A 22,694-nucleotide genomic window follows, 5' to 3' on the forward strand; every position below is an offset into this window, starting at 1 on the left:
TGTTTCTTCATTTGTAAAATGGGAATGCATTCACTGCCTGACTCAATGGGTTGTTGTGAAAGTAAAAGGAGTATAATGTGCATCAAATATTAAACATCTTTTTTTTTTTATTTTTTATTGTTTATTTATTTTTGAGAAAGAGAGAGAGACAGAGCACAAGTGGGGAAGGGGCAGAGGGAGAGGGAGACACAGAATCTGAAGCAGGCTCCAGGCTCCGAGCTGTCAGCACAGAGCCCGATGTGGGGCTCAAATTCATGAACCCTGAAATCATGATCTGAGCCAAGGTCAGACGCTCAACCGACTGAGACAACCGCCCCTAAAATATTAAACATCTTACAAATATACCTTATTGTTATTCCTAGTCTAGACCAGTGCATCATAAACTTTAGCACATCAGAATCACCTATTCGGTTGGTTGAACGAGATTACTGGAATTTACCCCTAGAGTTTCTTATCTGATAGGCGTGGCATGGGCCAGATAAAGCCTGTTCCTCACAAGTTCCCACACAATGCTGCTGCTGCTGATCCCAGGGCCACACTTTGAGAACCACTGGCCTAGACATAACACAGCACGGAAATTAAGCACTGGGACTGTAGAGCCAGACATTTGGCTTGAAACCCTGGCTGTGCCATTTATCAGCTGTGCGACTTTATCACATTAAGAAATCTCAGCCTCAAGTTCCCTTGTCTGTGAAGAGGGTATAATAATAGTGCCCTGCTCGAGTTGCAAGGATTAAATAATTGTGAAGATGAAATGTAGGGTTCACTGAACTGTGCTTGGCATATCATGGAGGCTGGATATCTGCTTGTTGCTGCCATTGTCACCATCCTTAGCATCAGATTGTTTTCCTCCTCTAGAAGAAGTAGAAAAGAGAGATGACCCTGGAATTTGGAGTTTATATTTTCTGCTCCGTTGCCTTCTTACAAACCTTTTTTATTGTGAAATATATGGAGCAAACATGAGAAAAAAATCCATAAATTGGTTTAGAAAAATACAGTTTTCACAAACTGTTACCCAATGAGCGTCATGTAACTTCCTGTACCCGAGCCGAGAACTAGAAAATGGCCAGCTCTCTCTAAGCCTCTTACGCCGACTTGCCAATCACACACCTCTTGTACTGCCTTCTGGTGAAACAATATCCGTGTTTACAGCCTACTTTATTTGTCCTAAACTTTCTACATTGAAGTGTCCAATGTTGTTGTTTCAACCTTCTCAGATTCCATTACTGGGCCTTCAACTCTCATAATATAATAACCCTCTTTAATCATGCCTCGCTCCTAATTGACCTTTTCACATATGTAGAACCACAGGCTGATCGTCTCAGGAAGCGAAATACAATGAGTTTTAGAAGGCTTTCCTTGTTTTCTTAACCAGCCATTTCAGAAGTAGTTTGGATAACTTCTGTGTATATATTCCTCTACCTTAGATACTTGGAAGAACTGCTACTATTTTCCATCCTCTTAGGATCTTTTGTTTTAATCCTATATGATAATGTTATAATTAATATTATTAAATATTAACATTTTCCTTTCAAATAATACAGATACCTTACATTCCTTGCAGACTGCGTCTCTTTGATTGTAACATCCCACGCAGGTAGTAGAAAGCTTAATTGTCTTTCAGATTTGATTTGTATTTTTTCATTAGTAGATTTTCCTTCAACCTGAAAATAATTTTTTCCACAATCATTAACCTAAAACTATAAAAGAAACAATGACAGAAAACTTTGGAAATGGATTGGGACTATGTCTTGGCATTATTTGCTGTCATTGTCAGAAATAGCTGGCCTGTGATATTGTTCAGATGCTTAAAATCGGATACTTTAGGCCATTGGAGTTTGCAAGTATGTGGGAAATTGCTAAGCCTGAGGAAAAGAAGCTTTTTGTCGTGCTTGATTTAAGAGCTAGACCATTTTGAGAGCGTCTAAATAGCCCTGGATCTTCTCCCTGACTGAAGGAAATGTTGAGCATCTTATGAGAATAAGAGAAGACAGGAGAAGATCGCACTCTTTGCCAAATCCCCAATATCGAATCCTTACAAAATGACAGCCGTGTACTTCACCTGATTCAAAGGAATGCTGTTGCTGTGCCCCCGTGACTCCTAGATGCTGGAGGCCTCCATTACAGTCACTTTTGTACCCATGATTTGAGAAGTCACTCATGTTCTCTTCTTAGATTCCCTGCTGTAAAGAAGAAATTTATGGCAGAGCTAAAAGAATTACGGCACAAAGAGCAGAGCCCGTATGTCGTTCAGAGTATTATCAGCTTGATAATGGGGATGAAATTCTTTCGAATTAAGATGTATCCAGTGGAGGACTTTGAGGCCTCTCTTCAGTTTATGCAGGTAGGTAATGTCTTGGGCAGGAGAACCACGGGGCCCTCACCCTGAGCAACTCCCTTCATCAGAATGATGGACCTGAGTCCAAGTCATTTGCTTGTCACTGTGGAAAGAGTCCTGCCTTTGCCTCAGCAATTCACAACGTGCTTTGTATCCCAGTAATAGAATTTCAGGCAGATAATTTCACTTTCAAACTTTCATATCCTCTTTGCAGGAGGCTGTAGAGTGGAATGTCGTATATGTTGACTTTTTTTCTTTTTTACTCCTCAGCTGCATATCGATCTATGAATAAAATGTAGCTGATCTTTTTACTTTTTATACCTGATAGCATTGAGGTGGCTATGTTAGTGTTCATAGGCATCAGAACTTTAGGGAAGAAACTTTTTATTCCTACTATACGAGAGAATCAGGTTTTCTTTTTTAAATCGACCAAACCATACAGGTGTAAGCGTCAATTACACAGTATTCCTCATTATGTACTAACAGAAGAATTGTTGCTAGTGTGGATTTTGCAGAACACACAGCTCTATGAGAATTTATAAAACTCTCTCTGATGCTGCTGTGAGTTGGATTTAGTGAGGGTCTTTATCAATAAAGAGCTTATATATAGGGATTATGAATGGAGGCTATACCACTTCATACCCACTAAAGTGGCTAATAATGAAAAAGACAGACAACAGCAAGTGTGGGTGAGATGTAGAGAAATCGGAACACTCATACACTGGTGGGGATATAAAATCACACAACTTTGGAAAACAGTTTAGCAGTTCCTCAATTGTTAAACCTTAGGTATATATCCAAGAGAAAAATATATGTCCCCACAAAAACTTGAAGGCAAATGTTATTATTCATAGTAACATTATTCATTATTCATAATAACAAAGAAGTGAATATAACGCAAATGTTCATCAACCAATGAATAGATAAACAAATGGTGGCAGATCCATAAAGGGAGTATTATTTGGCCACGAAAAGGAATGAAGTACTAATAACATGCCACAACATGGCTGTACTTTGAAAACAATACTCTGAGTCAAAGCAGTCAGATGCCGAAGGCCACATATTGTATGATTCCATTTATACAAAATGTCCAGAATAGGCAAATCCATAGACACAGAAAGTAGATTAGTGATCGTATGAAGAGTTGGAGGAAGGGGTATGGATAAGGAGATTGGAGATAACTACTGAAGGGCGCAAAGTTTCTTTGGAGGATAGTGGAAAGGTCCTAAACTTGTTGTGATAAATGTACAACTATGAATGTACTAAAAGCCATTGGTTTGTACACTTTAAATGGGTGAATTGCTTGTTATATTGACTGTGTCTGAGTAAAGCTATTTTTTAAAGAAAGAATATGGGCTGTGTATCAAACTTCTTGGGTTTAAAATCAAGTTGTAGCACTTACCAGCCCTGTGACCTTGGCCCAGTCACGCTTAAGCCCTCCCAGCCTCACCTACCTTAGTGCCAAGCGGTGATGGTGGCAATAACCTTAGAAGGTGGCTCTGAGGAGGCACATGGTAAGTACTTACTAACTGTTAACTATTTTTATCCTTCTCTCATGTGAATAATTCACGTAACTATGTATTTGAATGATGATTTGCAAGAGTGTTTACACACATATACAAAGTAATGTAGGAAAAGGGCCACAATTCCAGAAACCATGACTTTCCATGTTGGCAACGCCTATCTTGCACCGATATCTAAATATAGAATTGATAGACTAGGGATTTTAGTAACTTGTGTTGGCAATGGTCCCAATGTTGACTGAAAATAAATATAATAACCAATATAGATGTTAACATATCATCACAAATACATGTAGCCTTGGACCCTTCCATGAAAACAATACCTAATGAATAGCATAGTTATTATGAAAAAGGCCAGGAAGGAGAAAAGGGCTAGTAGGATTCTAAACAGATCAGCTTTCCTAACAAATGATTCTCTGGGCCACCAAAAGTAGCCTTCATAGGGGCACCTATGTGGCTCAATTGGTTGAGAGTCTGACCCTTGATATTGGCTCAGCTCATGGTCCCAGGGTCATAGGATCCAGCCCCACATCAGGCTCTGAGCTGACCGTGGATCCAGCTTAAGATTCTCTCTCTCTCCCTCTGCCCCTCTCCCCAGCTCATTCTGTCTCAAAACAAAACAAAACAAAACGACAAAACAGCTCTTTCATAGATAGCAGGCCACAGGCAAAAGACATCCTTACTTGAGGAGCTATTCTAAAGGTTTCTTGTCTGGGGGTAGAGTTGGGGAGAGGGGGTGGTGGGAAGAAGGGAAGCATTCCAGACTTGCTTATGAAACTATCTGAATAATAAACACACCTAAAATGTCAGAGCTAAGAAGTAAACAGCTCTGTGCCTGGGGCTGTCACAGGGCCTAAAATAAGTTTAATATCTTCTGCCTCTCTTCCCATGTTTACCTTCTCTGGAGATCTGTGTTTGTGGGTTAATCAAGGACCCAGGGCCCCACACACAGTAGATGGTCAATAGAAATTTGTCAGCAATGAATGTCTGAATGAATCAACCAAGAAGTCAGTGGACGAATATCTGCTCACTGGTTATAGATGCTTTGTCCTTTCAGCAAAGTGATTTGAGATAGAGATAGGAGGACACCAGTCTTGCAAAATGTCATTAGGGTCATTTTGAATTTTTTTTTTAATTTTTATTTATTTATTTATTTATTTATTTATTTATTTATTTATTTATTTTGAGAGAGAGTCAGAGAGACGGAGAGCGGGAGAGGGGCAGAGAGAGAGGGAGACACAGAACCTGAAGCAGGCTCCAGGCTCTGAGTTGTCAGCACAGAGCCTGACACAGGGCTGAAAATCACGGACTGCGAGATCATGACCTGAGCTGAAGTCGGATGCTTAACAACTGAGCCACTCACGTGCCCCGGGGCCATTTTGAACATAAATATAAGTGCTGGAATCTAGTGATTTTCTTTACTAGATTATGAAATATGCTATGTCAGTGTGTATGATTTAAGAGCTGTTTACTTAAATTTAAGTGCATTTATAGGCATATCTCAATCTGCTCTCCCTCCTTTATGCTTTTTCTACTTCCTAGGAGTGTGCACATTATTTCCTCGAGGTCAAAGACAAAGATATCAAACATGCCTTGGCTGGGCTTTTTGTTGAAATTCTTGTCCCAGTTGCTGCCGTGAGTTATGTTTTTATTTTTAAGAATTTCCTCAAATTAGATTAGAGAGTTAACAATGTAATTAATATAATATTAACATGTGTCTCTGTTTTAGGCTGTTAAAAATGAAGTCAATGTTCCATGTCTTAGAAACTTTGTTGAAAGCCTATATGATACCACGCTGGAACTTTCTTCTCGAAAGAAGCATTCGTTGGTTAGTAACTATGAGAAAATCCAAAATGCAAAGTTGCAGAGGCTAAAATTCCTACGCTGAAATTACTTGAAAGTCATAAGGGTTCCCCCCAGATGGAAGATTTATCTACAGCTCCCCCCGAAAGAGGGAGCATTTCAAACTTTGGATCTTGCACTTAATATTGACCATAACTGAATCGCAGTAATATAAGGGGATTAGACCATGTCACCTCAGATGACCCTTCTCGTCTTAAGATTCTGTTGTTTATTTTCAAGACTGGCTTAACTTGATTTTTGTTTTTATTTCTGGGTATTTTTTCCAATCTAAAAGTCAAAGTTTATAATAACAGTTTATCTTTTCAATCCCCACAAGTCTTCACTGGTTGATTCCTAGCCTGATACTCAGAATCAAATGGAACCAGGCAGCAAAGAGGGTTGGGAGGCAGATGGTTGCCCATAGGAAAGATTCTCTGAAGGCTGAGAAAACAGTATTTGGGAAAGGTCTTGTGCTGAAAAGCAGCGGTGCAGAGAAGTCTTTTAAATTACTACAACCTGTTGCCCTCAGTGGTGAATAAGACTCTGGTTTATGAATCGACACGTGGCATATGAGCTATACTTGTGATAGTTTGAAGCAAGTAGGTTATTTAGGTAGATGTTTGCTGACATGGTTTTTGCCAATCTTCAAAGTATGAGCATTGCCACCATTCTTTGAGCGAGTATTCAGGGTTGCTTTGCTGGGAGGGGTGACAGATTTGCTTATTTTTTTACTTCTGTGGTCATTGTGACTGACTACTAGTAGTTTTTTGTGTTTGTTTGTTTTGTTGTGTTGTGTTTTAGTTTGTTTTGTTTTAGATTGCTGGCTGGAATTAGAGTTCTTCTCAATGGTAGTGTAGTTCAAAGTCAGTTTAAAGCCAAGTGACTAAAATATTAAGCTAGTGGATTGTTACACAATGATTCTCATTATGGCAATTGTTTTTTGTTTTGTTTTTTGTTTGTTTGTTTGTTTGTTTGTTTGCTAATTCAGCCTAATGGATGATCCAGTTATATTGTTGTTTAGATCTTCCCTAGCTTTAATTCTTGGGAGCCCTAAAGGTGTATGCCATCTGGCTCAGCAAAAATGGCGATGGGTTCTGCATATATATTTTTTGGGTGTTGGGTGGCCGCTCATTAGCTTTTCTGTCTCCTTTAGTTGCTGTGGGAAACCAGCCCAGTTAGGCAGGAAAACACAGTAGCACCTCTGTTTATTCAGTCGTAAGCAAATTCCTCCTGTGGTTAAATTTGTCTTGGTGGAGTTTACCAATGCAATAACATTTCTTTGAGGAATCTTCCTTAATTACAGGAAGATTGCATGCAAAAGAAAATATATACACCTACCTCTAAGACAAAGACAAGCTAGTAGATGTTTATGAGGAAAAAGCCCAATAATATTTTTAAAATTCATGTGCCTTCCTGCTTTCTTTCTGAGAATTGAGAGTGATCTAAGCTAATGAGTTTGTTTTTAAAATCCCTAAGTGAAGACTAAATGAGTAAATCAGATTTCCACTTATACATGAAGCTTATTATACATTACACACTATTATACACCATGTAATTCTAGATAATTCCATCCGCATCATCATCAAAAAGCATTTGTGAAATGCCTACCTCTGCATGGCACCCCTGGGCCTCGTTGTGTTATGAAGCGTCCTGTTTATTCTGGCCCACAGAAGGAGGTGGATAGGTAGCGATCGCAGAGAACGTGCGTTACCTGATTTGATGAAATATGAATCAGCTCGTGACCTCATCTTCTTTCTCCTCAGGCCCTGTACCCCCTGGTGACCTGTCTTCTCTGTGTCAGTCAGAAGCAGCTGTTCCTGAACAGGTGGCACATTTTCCTCAACAACTGCTTATCCAACCTTAAAGTTAGTATTTGTCAGCTCAAAAAAGTCTTTTATGAACTAGATATGCGTCTGAGACTGGTACATGTGCTCCTGAGAGTGGCTCCCGATGTGGGCGGGGGAATTTCCCTATACTGTTGGAATAGTGAAAAAAATTATTAATCAGAGTTCTCCTTATTAAATATAGTCAGTTTTAGAAGAAGACTAAGGATAAGAGAAATCATTTCAGATTTGGGGACATGAATCTTTTCTAATAGGGATCGCTTTCAAGGTAGAATTAAATACCCCCTTATGTGCATCCATTGTTGCATTTTATCTAAACGATTAAAAAAGGGGAGGCCGCGCTTCACTGGCAGAACCATGCGAATTGATTTCAGAAGCTCAGCTATACCTCCCGCATCCTTCCTCTGCCGCCTCTAGTCTAGGAAAATATTTGGGAGGAAAGTTCCATTCTGTGGGAAGACTGGCGCTAGTCACAGGGAACCTGTATTTCCTGTCACTGTTACTTGCGATTATTTGAAGGCATTCTATTCAAGCCACATGGCAGGCCATCAGCCCGAGGCATTCGAGGCATTCGTTGAACAAATGCCCTACAGGTAGTTAGCACAAGTACTGGATGATGTGAGGAATGAAGTCAATGTTCCTAAAACTGAGGAGGCTACTGTTAAAACTACTATAATGAATAGTTTTAAAATTGGCTTTATAACTTTTAAGTAGTAGACATAGTTTAGGTTTCAGTGACCTCTTGGTGAAAGACAACTAAATGGAAATCAACCCTAGTATAAATGCAAACAGTGTGTATTTTCCTGTTATTTCCAGTGGTGTCCAAAAATCTTGAAGCTCGTCTATATTTGCTACTTTAGAATTTTTGAAATATATTTAGTTATACAACCCTGTATGTGCTTGTACACGTTGCCTTGTCTTTTTTGTTCTAAGACACTTTAATTTAGTGAAGTGGTTAAGATTAATTATATTATTTTGGCATTTACAATAATTACACCATAATCTGCATTAGAGCTGTTTTGAGCACTGATGGTGAAATCCAAGATTAGAATCATTTATTTTTTTCCACTTGGCAGTGAAATATAATAGCAGTGGATATAGAATTAAGCTTTTAAGTATCCTGAAAAACAAAAAGCTTTTCAGGGTTATCAGCTATTATATAATAGCCACTCCTCGATATTTTATTTAGAGATTTACGCATCAATAATACTCTCTAACACACAGCACAATGTCATTTTGTTGTTGTTTGATCTGCCATTAACTTATTCAGTTATTAGTTGCAGTTAAAAATATTTTTTGTTCATTTACACTTTACAGAAAATGGCCATTTTATTCAAAACAAAGAAGAGACATGATTAAGAATGTTCACAGTGCATTATTCTGTATACATTATTCTGAGTTCATTTGAGATGAATTTTAGTTAGAATTAAAATAATACTTTGCATGACAACTTATTGTTGTGGCCAAAAAAAAGCCAAAAAATTTTTTTGGTTTAAAGTAGGTGTCTTTGATAGATAGCAGCATAATCTTACTTTGGAACATAATTGCCTCGAAGTTAAAACATTGGTGCTGTAGTCAAAACCCATCAAAAAGTCCTAATAACAGGGTTATAAATGGCTCTAGAGAAAAGTGGGGCTGCCAGCTGATGGTATATCCGTATGCAACCATTTCAAGCCTTAGAATTTCTAAGAGAATGGCCATGAGATCAGAAAGGGTATATAGAGTCAATGATATAGAGACTGAACCACATTTCAGAATTCCATTCAATTCACCAAGTAGGTATGAAATGCCCACTGCATGAGGTGCTAGGGATGCTGCTGAAAGTGGGAAAGACAAGGGAAGTCAACCATATAAAAACTAGAAATAGAATAGAGTCTCTGTCCTTCAGGAACTTAGCATTTCATTGGGGGATATGTAACGAGGTTTCAAAATGCATGATAGAGACAGCCAGGAATATAGAAGTTGACGGTAGAGATACCTGTGCCATTTGGAGAGATTCAAGACCCCATGAAGCATGAAAGAGGTAGTGATCAGGCCAAGTTAAGGCAATGATATTTTACCTTATGGGTAATAAATTGTTGGAATTCACCATCCCAAGGCTAAAAGATAGAAAAAGACCCTTGATGATTACAGTTGAAATAAAATGGTATCACATGTATTTAGAACTAAACCCAGTAGGGATTAAATGAGACCATTGTAAAATGTCATAAATAGGGGCGCTGGGGTGGCTCAGTCGGTGGAGCGTCTGACTTTGGCTCAGGTCATGATCTCGCAGTTTGTGAGTTCAAGCCCCGCATCGGGCTCTGTGCTGACAGCTCGGAGCCTGGAGCCTGCTTCGGGTTCTGTGCCTCCCTCTCTCTGCTCCTCCCATACTCACGTTCTGTCTGTCTCTCTCTCAAAAATAAATCTTAAAAAACATTTTTTTTAAATGTCATAAATAGACAGAAAATCTTCCAAAACCTCCTCACAAATACTCACTGGGGTGAGAAATACCTGAGGAAAACTACCATGGCTTCAGAAGTATACTTTGTCTCAAATAAGCGTCAGTATTTTATGGCATTTAGCGCCAACCATATCATTTTATCAAGACCACCAGACCAAGTCTCCCCCCATTTACCTTTCTCCTTTTTGCTCCCGGCACGCTTCCGCACCTTGTCTCCCACTTCCCTACACATGCTTAAGTATAATGAACGTACTTTTTGAACCCTACACATTGAACTTGGTAGCCATCCTTGACGTGTTCTGCAGGCGCCAGTCATCAAGGCAGCAGCGTGACATATAGCAGAATAGAAGTGTGTTTGAGCATGAAAAAAATGATGCTTTCAAAGTAAACAAGCTCTCAGATTCAACGCTCATTTAATGTCAGTGCCCTGGTTTATCTTCCGAGTCAGTCTGTCAGAAGCAGGTTGCTTTGGAAACACAAACTTGAAGTCTTTATTTACAGTTGTTAAGTAGGTCAACCCTATATTAGCAATTTACCCTTGTAAAGTGATGGGCGATTTATGGCACCTTCTGACCACAACACTAGCACTCTTGCTTAGTAGTAACCAATATTTTTTTCCTCTATATATTTTATGGCAGAATCTGAACATATAGAGCAATTAAAAATTGATACATTCTCTTCACATGTGCCATAATATACCTAATTCTGGAAAAAGGAAATACGTTTTGAAACTTGATTGAATAATACTTAGTTTTTTTGTTGTGAATCTCCATTTATTACTAGTTCTTTTAACATGTATTATTTATAATAAGTATGTGGATTCATAAAACCTATGTGTTAGTTTCCCATCCTTGAAAATGGATATAATTAGAACAATTTTTTAAATTTTTTTATTTTATGATTAAGAGGTCCAGATTATAAAAACAAAACAAAATCATAAAAGAAACTTTAAAGGTTAAAAAATGTGTTTACTATATAATTAATAACAATAATAACTCTCAGTACTTAGAGATCTGTTATGAGGCAAGCCAATGGCTGGGGGTTTACATACATTGTCTGGTTTCATCATGACAATGTCATTAGCTCCACCTAGCTCTCCCTAATGCTTTCATTGATATTATCTATGTTTTTCTAAATATTTTTCTCCAATAACAATACTTCACCTGAAGAATGGATGAATGAATGAATTAATTAGTTAAAAATGATTCTGGGGCGCCTGGGTGGCTTAGTCGGTTAAGCATCTGGCTTTGGCTCAGGTCATGATTTCGTGGTTCGTGAGTTCTAGCCCCACATTGGGCTCTGTGCTGACAGCTCAGAGCCTGGAGCCTGCTTCGGATTCTGTGTCTCCCTCTCTCTCTGCCCCTCCCCCGCTCATGCTCTGTCTCTCTCTCTCTCTCTGTCAAAAATAAATGAACATTAAAAAAAATTTTTTTTAAATGATTCTTCATTCATCTTAGTCACTGCTTGTGTGGATGAATGAATGAATGAATTAAAAATGATTTACCTTTCATCTCAGTCCCTGCTTGTGCTAGTACTTGAATGCATTCATTTTTGTAGTCAGTCACTTGGTCAACAACTTTTTTAAATGTTTATTTATATTTATAAATATATTTATTTTGAGAGAGAGCGAGAGAAAGCAGGGATGGGCAAAGAGAGAGGAGAGAGAGAATCCCAAGCAGGCTCCATGGTCAGCACAGAGCCTATGGGGTCTCGATTCCATGACTATGAGATCACGACTTGAGCTAAAATCAAGAGTCAGACACTTAACCAACCGAGCCACTCAGGTGCCCCAACAATTTTTTTACAAATGTGTACCAGGCACTATTCTAAGTGCTGGGAGTAAGTGATGAATAAGACACTAACACTCTCTGACCTCTTAGACCTTGTAATTTAGTGAAGTCAGACAGCAAACAAGTAAACAAATATATAAGAAGAAAAATTCAGAGAGTAGTAACTGCTGTAAATAAAATCAAGTAGGATATTGTGACAGAATGATACATCAGGAGGAGCAGAAGAGGGAGTGTGCAAGGATTTGTAGACACCAATAGCATATTTGAATGGGCCTTCATATAATATTAAACAAAGTAGAAAAAATAATGCTTTGAAGACACTGGAACCAGGTTATCTAGGTTCAATCTCTTGATTTCCGTTAAGAATCTCAAAAATAGTATGGCTGCCATAAATATATTTGGTGAAACTTGTCATTAGGACGTAACGTATATTTGTGTAATAATCACAGTGAAGTTTAAGGAATGCTTTTTTTAAACTTTTCATATAATAGTAAGATAATTAGTGATATCTTTATATATATAAGGATTCCACAGCCCTTGGTAGAATGCATTAAAATGTATGGCACCATTTATTTTAAAACAACTACTATTCTTTTTGTAAATGTCAACTTTAAGTGATATAATATTGGCTATTTTAAATAGTAATTTTGTAGAAGCAGTTATTCTGCTTTGATATTAATCTCATTTCTGTAAACTTGAGAAAATCTCTCTTCATCTGTTTCAGATCTGTCCGAGGCACATTTCAAAGTGGGATTTATAAATTCTAACAGTGCACATAAACAGGGTTTAAAAATTAGTAATCAGCTGACAAGGATATTACTTTCCATGAGTGCCTTATTTATTCAGACGAGAGAAAATAATCAGAAATCTTTGGCTCAGTAGTTTTAAAGCTTATCCTTAAATTACAGCATGTGTGTTCTTTGGGTAATATGGTCATTGATAAGGGAATTATGATCAGAGTATCAAAAGGAAAGGCCTGAAAGCAGAAAGGGGTTGACTATGATATGCAAGAGAATACAACAGAAAAAAATAGATTTACTTCAATGGCCCTAGTTGAAGTGGAAGAGAGAACTAGAAGGTATTTGAGTATAACAAGATCAAAAGGTAACTAAAATTACTTATCAATCTCTGTCAATAGAGCTTGACCTTAGCACGCACAGCATCGTCAAGGTGGCCTGTTACAGATGCTGCTTCTCGAAACCTACCTCCAGAAATTCTGATTGAGAATGACTGAGTGCGGTCAAGAAATTTGCATGTTCATAAAAAGCTCACGTGACTTAGTACCAATGGTCAGCGGGTGGATCTTGACAAATATTGGTCTTTCTTTTTTTTTTTTTTTTTTTTTTAATTTTTTTTTTCAACATTTATTTATTTTTGGGACAGAGAGAGACAGAGTATGAACGGGGGAGGGGCAGAGAGAGAGGGAGACACAGAATCGGAAACAGGCTCCAGGCTCTGAGCCGTCAGCCCAGAGCCTGACGCGGGGCTCGAACTCACGGACCGCGAGATCGTGACCTGGCTGAAGTCGGACGCTTAACCGACTGCGCCACCCAGGCGCCCCGACAAATATTGGTCTTTCAAATGACCCTGTCACCAGCCAAGTTGTCAGTGAATTCAATTCTCCCTGCTGGTTACAGTTAACACTGAATTGCTTTAAGTAAAGCAAAAGCAAAATTTAAGGAAAGTGGGCATGATGCCGGGCCAGCTGACATGTCACGTGAAGTGTGTTGGTGACCAGCACTGAGATGAGGGGAAGGGGTACAGGGAAGATCCACTCTGAAGCCTACTAGTTTCTTGGACACTTTTATCCGTGTAACCTCAGAGCCACAATCAATTAATAGATTGTTGTTAATGAATTAATGGAGAAGCAGATTACAATGGAAGAAGAGTCCTTTGATCTCGAAGTGGAGATTTTTGATAACAATCAGTGGTTTGAGACATATGCTAAAATGTTTACATCCTGAAAATATTTATCAAACCCTTATTGTGTTAGCTGCTACTGGAATACAAAAACACTGAGAAGGAAATCCTGTTTTCAGTAGAGTACAGTCTAGTAGGTGCCAGCAGCATATTTGAACCATATAATATTAAACAGTATATAAAAATTAATGCTTAGAAGACACTAGAACCAGATAGTCTAGGTTCAGATTCTAGCACTGCCACTTATTAGCCCTCCTGTGCCTTGATTTCTTCATCTGCCCAATGAGAACAATGACAGTGTCTACCTCATATTGTTGTGAAAATTAAAATGAGTTAATAACATATGTAGAGCATTGATAACAATCCCGGCTACAGTAAGCCTCATGTCAGATATACATTCCAGTTTCTAAGAAAATAGTACTTCCTGGAGAAGTCAGTTCCTAATCGCTGCTTGTCATTTACCAGCCTAATGACTCTGAGCAAGTCATTTGGTCTGTCTCAATGATAAAATCCCTCAACTAATGTCATGGTATGTGAAAGTACTTTTTTTTCATATTTTTTTAAAGTTTATTTATTTTTGAGAGAGAGACAGAGACAGAGCATAGCGGGGCAGGGGCAGAGATAGAGGGAGACACAGAATGTGAAGCAGGCTCCAGGCTCTGAGCTGTCAGCACAGAGCCCAATGCAGGGCTCGAACCCATGACCTGTGAGATCATGACCTGAGACGAAGTTGGACACTTAACTGACTGAGCCACCCAGGCGCCCGTGAAAGCACTTTTGCAATATCAGAATGCCATTACAAGTAGAAGATGTTTAGTAATATCATTGAACCATGTAGATTAATTTCAGCTACATACCAAAGGTTGCCTATTGTATGTAGGTTCTTTGGTTTTAATTGAAGTATATTTGACATACATTGTATTAGTTTCAGGTGTTCAACATGATGGTTCATCATTTGTATACATTGCAAAAGCATCACCACATAAGTCTAGTTACCATCTGTCGCAATACAAAGTTACAAACAAAATTTTTTTTTTAATTTTTTTTGCACGTTTATTTATTTTCGAGACAGAGAGAGAGAGCATGAACAGGGGAGGGTCAGAGAGAGAGGGAGACACAGAATCCAAAGCAGGCTCCAGGCTCTGAGCTGTCAGCACAGAGCCCGACGCGGGACTCGAACCCACAAGCTGTGAGATCATGACCTGAGCCAGAGTCGGACGCTCAACCGACTGAGCCACCCAGGCGCCCCCCAAAATTTTTTTTCTTGTGATAAGAACTTTTCTTATTTTCTTAGCAGCTTTCAAATTTGTAATACAAAGTTACTGACTGCAGTCACCATGCTGTGCATTGCATTACATCCCCATGACTTACTTGTTTTTTAATCCCGTTTGTACCTGTTGATGCCCTTCAGCCATTTTGCCCACCCCCACCTCCTTCCCCTCTGGCAACTACCGACTTCTTCTCTGTATCTATGAGTTCTGTTCTGTTTGTTATTTAGTTTTATTTTTTAGATTCCAAATATAAGTGAAATCATATAGTATTTGTCTTTCTCTGTCTGACTTATTTCACTTAGCATAATACCCTCAAAGTTCACCCATGTTATCACAAATGACGAAGCTTCATTCGTTTTATGGCTGAGTAATATTCCACTTTTATCCATTATCTTTATCCATTTATCCATTGATGGACACTCAGGCTGTTTCAATATCTTGGCTATTGTAAAGAATGCTGCAGTAAATAGAGGAGCATATATCTTTTTTAATTAGTGTGTTTGTTTTTCAGATAAATACCCAGAAGGAATTGCTAGATCATATGGCAGTTCTATTTTTAATGTTTTGAGGAACTTCCATCCTGTTTTCCATAGTGGCTACATCAGTTTACATTTCAACCAACAGTGTAGGATGGTTCTCTTTCCTCCACATCCTTGCCAACACTTGTTATTTCTTGTCGTTTTGGTAATAGCCATTTTGACAGGTGTGAGGTGATGTCACATTGTAGTTTTGATTTGCATTTCCCTGCAATGCATGGTTTGGGGCATCTTTTCACATACCTGATGGCCATCTGTGTGGTGTTTTTTGTTTTTTGTTTTTTTTTTGGAGATGTGTCTATTCAGATCCTTTGCCCAGTTTTTAATGTGATCGTTTGTATTTTGTTATTGAGCCGTGTGAGTTCTTTATATATTATGGATATTAACCTGTTATCAGATATATGATTTGCAAATACCTTCTCCCATTCAGTAAGTTGCCTTTTTATTTTGTTGATGTGTTCCTTTGTTTGTTTGGCAGACACTTTTTAGTTTGATGTTGTTCCATTTGTTTATTTTTGTTTTGTTGCCTTTGCTTTTGGAGTCAGATCCAAAAAATATCACCAAAACCAATGTCTAGCACTTACTGCCTGTTTTCTTCTAAGAGTTTTGTGATTTCTGGTCTTACATTTAAGTCCTTAATCTATTTTTAGTTAATTTTTGTGTACATTGTAAGATAGTGGTAAAATTTAATTCTTTTGCATGTGGCTGTCCAGTTTTCCCAACACCATTTATTGAAAAAACGTTTTTCTTCTTGTATATTCTTACCTCCTTTGTTGTAAATTAATTGACCATGTATGCTTGTATTCATTTCTGTGCCCTCTATTCCATTGATATATGTGTCTGTTTTTATGTCAATACCATACTATTTTGATTACTATCACTTTGTGATGTATTTTGAAATCAAGGAGCATAATGCCTCCAGCTTTGTTTTTCTCAAGATTGTTTTCACTATTTGGGACCTTGTGTGGTACCACACAAATTTTAGGATTGTTATATTTCTATGAAAAATGCCATTGGAGCGGAGCCTGGTGGCTCAGTCAGTTAAGCATCTGACTTAGGCTCAGGTCATGATCTCGCTGTTCATGAATTCAAGCCCACATCAGGCTCTGTGCTGACAGTTCAGAGCCTGGAGCCTGCTTCAGATTGTGTCTCCCTCTGTCTCTGCCCCTCCCCTGCTTATGCTCTCTCTTTCAAAAATAAATAAACATTAAAAAAAATGTTTTAATGCATTGGAATTTTGGTAGAGATTATACTGAATCTGTAAATTACTTTGGGGTAATATGGAAATGTTTACAATATTAATTATTTTAATCTATGAGCATAGAATATCTTCCCATTTATTTGTGTCTTCTTTAATTTCTTTCATCTGTGTCTTATAGTTTTCAGTGTACAAGTCTTTCACATCCTTGGTTAAATTTATTCCTAGGTATTTTATTCTTTTTGATGAAATTGTTAATGGGATTATTTTATTAATTTCACTTTCTGATAGTTTGTTGTTAGTGTCTAAACATGCAGCAGATTTTTGTATTTTGATTTTGTACCTTGCACCTTTACTGAATTTGTTTATTGTAAGTTTTTTGGTAGAGTCTTTAGGTTTTTCTATGTATTAAATTATGTTGTCTGCAAATAGTGATAGTTTTACATTTTCCTTTCCAATTTTGATGACTTTTATTTGTTTTTTTTCTGCCTAATTGTTCTGGGTAGGACTTCCAATACTACGTTGAATAAAAGTGGTGAAAGTGAGTGTCTTTGCCTTGTTCCTGATCTTAAAGGAAAAGCTTTCAGTATTTCACCACTGAGTATGATATTCTGTGGGCTTGCAATATATGGCCCCTTATTATTTCGAGGTACATTCCCTCTGTACTCAATTTGTTGTGAGTTTTTATCATAAATGGATATTGAATTTATCAAATGCTTTTCTTCATCTATTGAGAAGTCAGAGGATTTTTATCCCTCATTTTGTTAATGTGGCTTATCATGTTGATTGATTTGAAAATGTAGAACCATCTTTCCATCCCTGGAATAAATCCCATTTGATCATGGTGTATAATCCTTTAAATGTCTTCTTGAATTCAGTTTGCTGATATTTCGTTGAGGATTTTTGCATCTATGTTCATCAGGGATATAGGCCTGTAACTTTCTTTTTTGTTGTTGTTGTGTTCTTGTCTGGTTTTAGTATCAGGGTAATGCTGACATCATAAAATGAGTTTGAGAGTATTCACTTCTTTTCAAGTTTTTGGAAGAGTTTAAGAAGGATTGATATTAAACCTTCTTTGAAGGTTTGGTAGAATTCACTAGTGAAGCCATCTGGTCCCGGACTTCTCTTTGTTGGGAGTTTTTTTATTACTGATTCAGTTTCCTTACTAGTAATTGGTCTGTTCAGATTTTTCTATTTATGATTCAGTTTTGGAAGATGGTATGTTTCTAGGAATTAATTTAGTTCTTGTATGTTGTCTAAGTGGTTGGCATATAATTGTTCATAATTGTCCTTTATCATCTTCTGTATTTCTTTTGTATCAGTTGCAATTTCTCCTCTTTATTTTCTGATTCTATTTATTTAAGCCCTCTATTTTTCTTTTAGTCTAGCCCAAAAGCTTGTCAATTTTGTTTATCTTTTCAAAGACCCAGCTGTTAGTTTCATTGATCTTCTCTATATCTTTTAGTTGCTATCTCATTATTTCCACTCTGATCTTTATTATTTCCTTCCTTCTGATAACTTTGGGCTTTAACAGTTCTTCTTGTCCAGTTACTTTAGGTTTAAAGTTAGATTGCGTAGTTGATATTTCTCTTGTTCCATGAGATAGGCCTACATCAATATAATCTTTCCTCTTAGAACTGCTTTTGTTGTATCCATAGATTTTGGTACATTGTATTTCCATTTTTGTTTGTCTCAAGGTATTTTTTTTTAATTTCTTCTTTGATTTCCTCATTGACTCATTGGTTATTCATTAGTATGCTGCTTAATCTCCCCATATTTGTGATTTTTCCAATTTTCTTTTTGTAATTGGTTTTTACCTTCGTACTATGGTTGGAAAAGATGCTTGATATGATTTCAGTCCTCTTAAATTTATTTAGACTTGTTTTGTCAACTAACGTATGATCTCTCTTGGCAAATGTTCCACATGCACTTGAGTAGAATTGTGTTTTCTACTGACTTGGGAAAGAATGTTCTGTATACATCTATTAAGTCCATCTAGTGTAATGTACCATTTAAAGTCTAATGTGTGATTTAAAGCCAATATTTCCCTATTGATTTTCTGTCTAGGTGACCTATCCATTGATGTAAGTGGGGCTTTAAAGTTCCCTACTTGCTATTGTGTTGTTGTCAGTCTCTCCCTTTAGGTTTGTTAATATTCATTTTATACATTTAGGTGCTTGTACGTTGGGCGTATAAATATTTACGGATGTTGTATTTTCTTGTTGGATTGACCCCCTTTGTCATTATGTAATACCCTTCTTTGTCTTTTATTATAGTCTTTATTTTCAAGTTTGTTTTGTCTGATGTCAGGACAGCTACCCCAGCTTTCTTTTGGTTTCTGTTTGCATGGAATCTTGTTCCATCCCTTCACTTTCAGTCTGTATGTGTCCTTACATCTAAAGTGAATCTCTTATAGGCAGCATATATGAGTCTTGGGTTTTTTATCCACTCAACAAACCGATGTCTTTTGATTGGAGCGCTTAGTCCATTTACATTTAAAGTAGTTGCTCTTAGGTCTGTACTTACTGTTATTTTTTTAATTTTTTTCTGGCTGTTTGTAGTTTCTCTCTGTTCCCTTCTTTTGCTTTTTACCCTTGCGATTTGATGACTTTCTGTGGTGTTATGCTTAGATTCCTTTCTCATTATCTTTTTAAGTTTATTTATTTTGAGAGAGAGAGAGTGCAAGTGGGGGATGGGCAGAGAGAGAGGAGAGAGAATCCCAAGCAGGATCCGTGCCGTAAGTGCAGAGACCGATGTGAGGCTCAATCTCACGAACCGTGAAATCACAACCTAAGCCGAGATCAAGAGGCAGAAGCTTAACTGACTGAGCCACCCCAATGCCCCCCATTATCTTTTATGTATCTTTTAGAGGTTTTTGCTTTGTGGTTACCATGAGACTCACATCTAACAGCCTGTATATTTAATAGTCTATTTTAAGTTGTTAGCAAGTTAAGTTTGAATGCATTCTAAAACTCTGCATTTTTGTGTTTTTGATGTCACATTTTACATCTCTGTGTATCCCTTAAGTAATTAGTATATGGTTATTTTACTATGTCTTTTAACATTCATACTAACTGTAAGTGATTAGTCCACTTTTTTTTTTTTTTTTTTTTTTACCGTATATTTACCTTTACCTGTGAGATTTTTACTTTCATGTGTCCGCTTATCACTAATTAGTGTGCCCTTTGTTTTAAGCTTAATGCAGTCTCTTCAACATTTCTTTTAGGGCCAATTCAGTGGTGATGAACTGCTTTAGCTTCTGCTTGTCTGCAGAAATCCTTATCTCTTTTTTAATTCTAAATGATAATCGTGCTGCATCCAGTATTCTTGTTTGGAAGTTTTTTAGGGAAGTTTTTAGCCATTATTTCTTGAAATAAGTTTTCTGCCCCTTTCTCTCTCTCTTCCTCCTGGAAGCCCTATATTCTGCTTGATGTTGTCTAATAGGTCCCTTAAGCTATCTTTATTTTTTTTTTTAATTATTTTTTTCTTTCTGCTTTTCTATTTGGGTGAATTCTACTGCCCTGTCCCCCAGACCACTGATTCTTCCTTCTGCCTCATCTAGTCTGCTGTTAAACCTTTTTAGTATATTTTTTAGTGCAGTCAGTTGTGTTCTTCAGCTCTGTGACTTTTGTTTGGGACTTTCTGACCTTTTCTTATTTTTCTTCTATGTTGAAATCTTTCTGTGTGCATCCATTCTTCTCCTCAGTTCAGTGAGCATCTTTATGACCATTACTTTAACTCCTTATCAGGTAAATTATGTATCTCCATTTCAGTAAAGTTTTTTTTTTTTTTTTTTCTCCTGGGTTTTATCTTGTTCTTTTGTTGGGAATATATTCCTCTGTTTCCTCATTTTGCTTGACTCTCTCTGTTTGTTTCTATGTGTTAGGCAAAATAGCTATCTCACCCAGTCTTAAGGGGGTGGCCCTATGTAAGCAATGAACCTTAATATTTAACTTTGCCCTAGTTCTTGGTTGTCTCTGGAACTGTCTCTCTGGTTTTTTAAGACTCATGGGGTCTACAAATGCAATCCCCCTGGCCACCAGAGCCTAAAACTCAAGGGCATCCCCTTGTGTGGGCTGTGCATGCATGCTGGCTTTGGTAGGTCAAGGGGCACAGGGGCGACATTATAGGAGCAACACAAGAGGTGCAAATCCAAAGCAGTGGCATGGGGGTTGGGAGTTGCCACTGGTTGGTTAGAGTGAGTGCAAAAATAGTACTTCCCAGTGCCAGCACCAGCAAGGTAGAGAAAGAAGGTAAAAATGTCACCCACAGTGCCTCCATCCCTAGGCAGAGTCCCAACAGTCTTTTGCCCTTCTAACACATGCCTTAATATCAGCAACTTTATCTTCTTCACATATGGTCTAGGCTCTTCTCTAACTGCTGCTTTTTCACTGGGTCCCAGGGAGAGTGAATCTGCATGTGAGCCTTTTAAGAGCAGAAACTCTCTCTTTCCCTACCGCCCTATTGTTCTCGTGGATATAAGCCCTGTTCATTTTCCAAGTGACCCATTTGGGGGCTCATTTCTCTGATGCAGGTCCCAAGGGATGGGGTGGCTAATGTGGAAACAAACTCCATGCTCCTCAGGGAGGAATTCCTTATTCATGAGACCCCTCCCCGTGGTGGGTCACCACTCTGAGGGTAGGCTTTTTTTTTTGTCAAGACCATGTATCTGCCTCTCCTACCTGTGCTGACGTGGCTCTTTTACCCTTTGTTGTAAAGTAGCTGTTCATCTAGTTCTCAGGTTCTTTCCAGAGGGAACTGTTCCATATGTAGCTATAGATTTGTTGTGTCCTTAGGAGGAGGTAAGTTCAGGATGGTTCTATGCCACTGTCTCAAACTGCCTCCTTGTATAGGTTCTAGATAAAGACATCTTGCTTATGCATCAAGTTGTTCTGCAACTACTCACAGTCTGCTTTTTTTACATTGATGTTTACTGATAGCCTGTTGTATGGCAGTCATTGAGGACACAAAAATGAACAAACCAAAATTCTGGAGTTCACAGTCTGGTAAGAAATGTAAAGGGGTAGAACAACATTCTGGAAGCAGAGAGTAGAGGCATTTGGCAGTCTCTCTGCAGGGGGTGGGGGGGCAGGGGAGGAGAAATAGTTGTTGTAATAGTAGAGGATTTAACAGAGGAGATAACACCTAACTGAATCTCTCCAGGGAATAGAAGTTTTCCAAATAGACCAGGGGTAGGAAGGCATTTGAAGCATTTAGGAAATTGCAGAAGGGATATAATGACATGGGGTGCACCAAACCTAGGAGGTAGTAATGGGGGAGCCAGATTGCCAAAGGCCCCCTCATGTACCACATCACGGAACAGAGACGTCCAGGAGGTGATTAGAAGTCCCTTAAGGAAGGGGATGACTGGGTGGCTCAGTCGCTTAAGTGTCCAACTCCTGATTTCAGCACAGGTTGTGATCTCACAGCTCATGAGTTTGAGTCCCAGATTGGGTTCTGTGTGGTGTCAGCAAGAAGGCTGCTTGGAATCCTCTTTGCCTCTCCTCTGCTTATATGCTTGCTCTCTCTCTCTCTCTCTCTCCCCCTTCCTCCCTCCCTCTCTCTCAAAATAAATAAGTAAACTTTAAAAAAAAATTAAAAATTTTAAAAATCTAGAAAAACACAATAACCCCAATTTTTTAATGATGGAATATTTTAAATGCAACTTTAAAATACATAAAGTTTCTTTATGTAGCCAAACAGGCAAATCAAACAAGCAAAAAATTGTCCTTTGTATATAAATGTATGCTTTAAAAAAGTTGGGGCCTTAAAAAAAAGTCGGAGCCTTTTCTTCCCTAGAGCTAGAAAAGTTCCAGTTAGTTAACATACAGTGTAATATTAGTTTCAGGTGTATAATCTAGTAATAAAACACATGTTAAACTGAAAATAATCTGGTATTAGCACATGAATGGACAGACTAATAAAATTCTAAAAACAGACCTAAATGCATGTAGAAATTTAGAATTTTATAATAATGATCACACCAAAA

General features: G+C 37.9%; 1 protein-coding gene across 10 annotated transcripts in view; it reads left to right on the forward strand.

Annotated features, from left to right (window-relative positions):
• FRY (FRY microtubule binding protein) overlaps nucleotides 1-22,694 on the forward strand; it is a 454,383-nt gene that overhangs the window by 285,979 nt on the left and 145,710 nt on the right. For all 10 annotated transcript variants that reach the window (XM_045472997.1, XM_045473090.1, XM_045472660.1 and 7 more), the window contains 4 exons: nucleotides 2,176-2,344; nucleotides 5,404-5,496; nucleotides 5,591-5,689; nucleotides 7,467-7,568. In XM_045472997.1, the coding sequence (XP_045328953.1) occupies nucleotides 2,176-2,344; nucleotides 5,404-5,496; nucleotides 5,591-5,689; nucleotides 7,467-7,568 (463 nt within the window). The remainder of the gene's footprint in view (nucleotides 1-2,175; nucleotides 2,345-5,403; nucleotides 5,497-5,590; nucleotides 5,690-7,466; nucleotides 7,569-22,694) is intronic.

Source organism: Leopardus geoffroyi, chromosome A1 (genome assembly GCF_018350155.1).
Source record: "Leopardus geoffroyi isolate Oge1 chromosome A1, O.geoffroyi_Oge1_pat1.0, whole genome shotgun sequence".
Taxonomy (NCBI): domain Eukaryota; kingdom Metazoa; phylum Chordata; class Mammalia; order Carnivora; family Felidae; genus Leopardus; species Leopardus geoffroyi.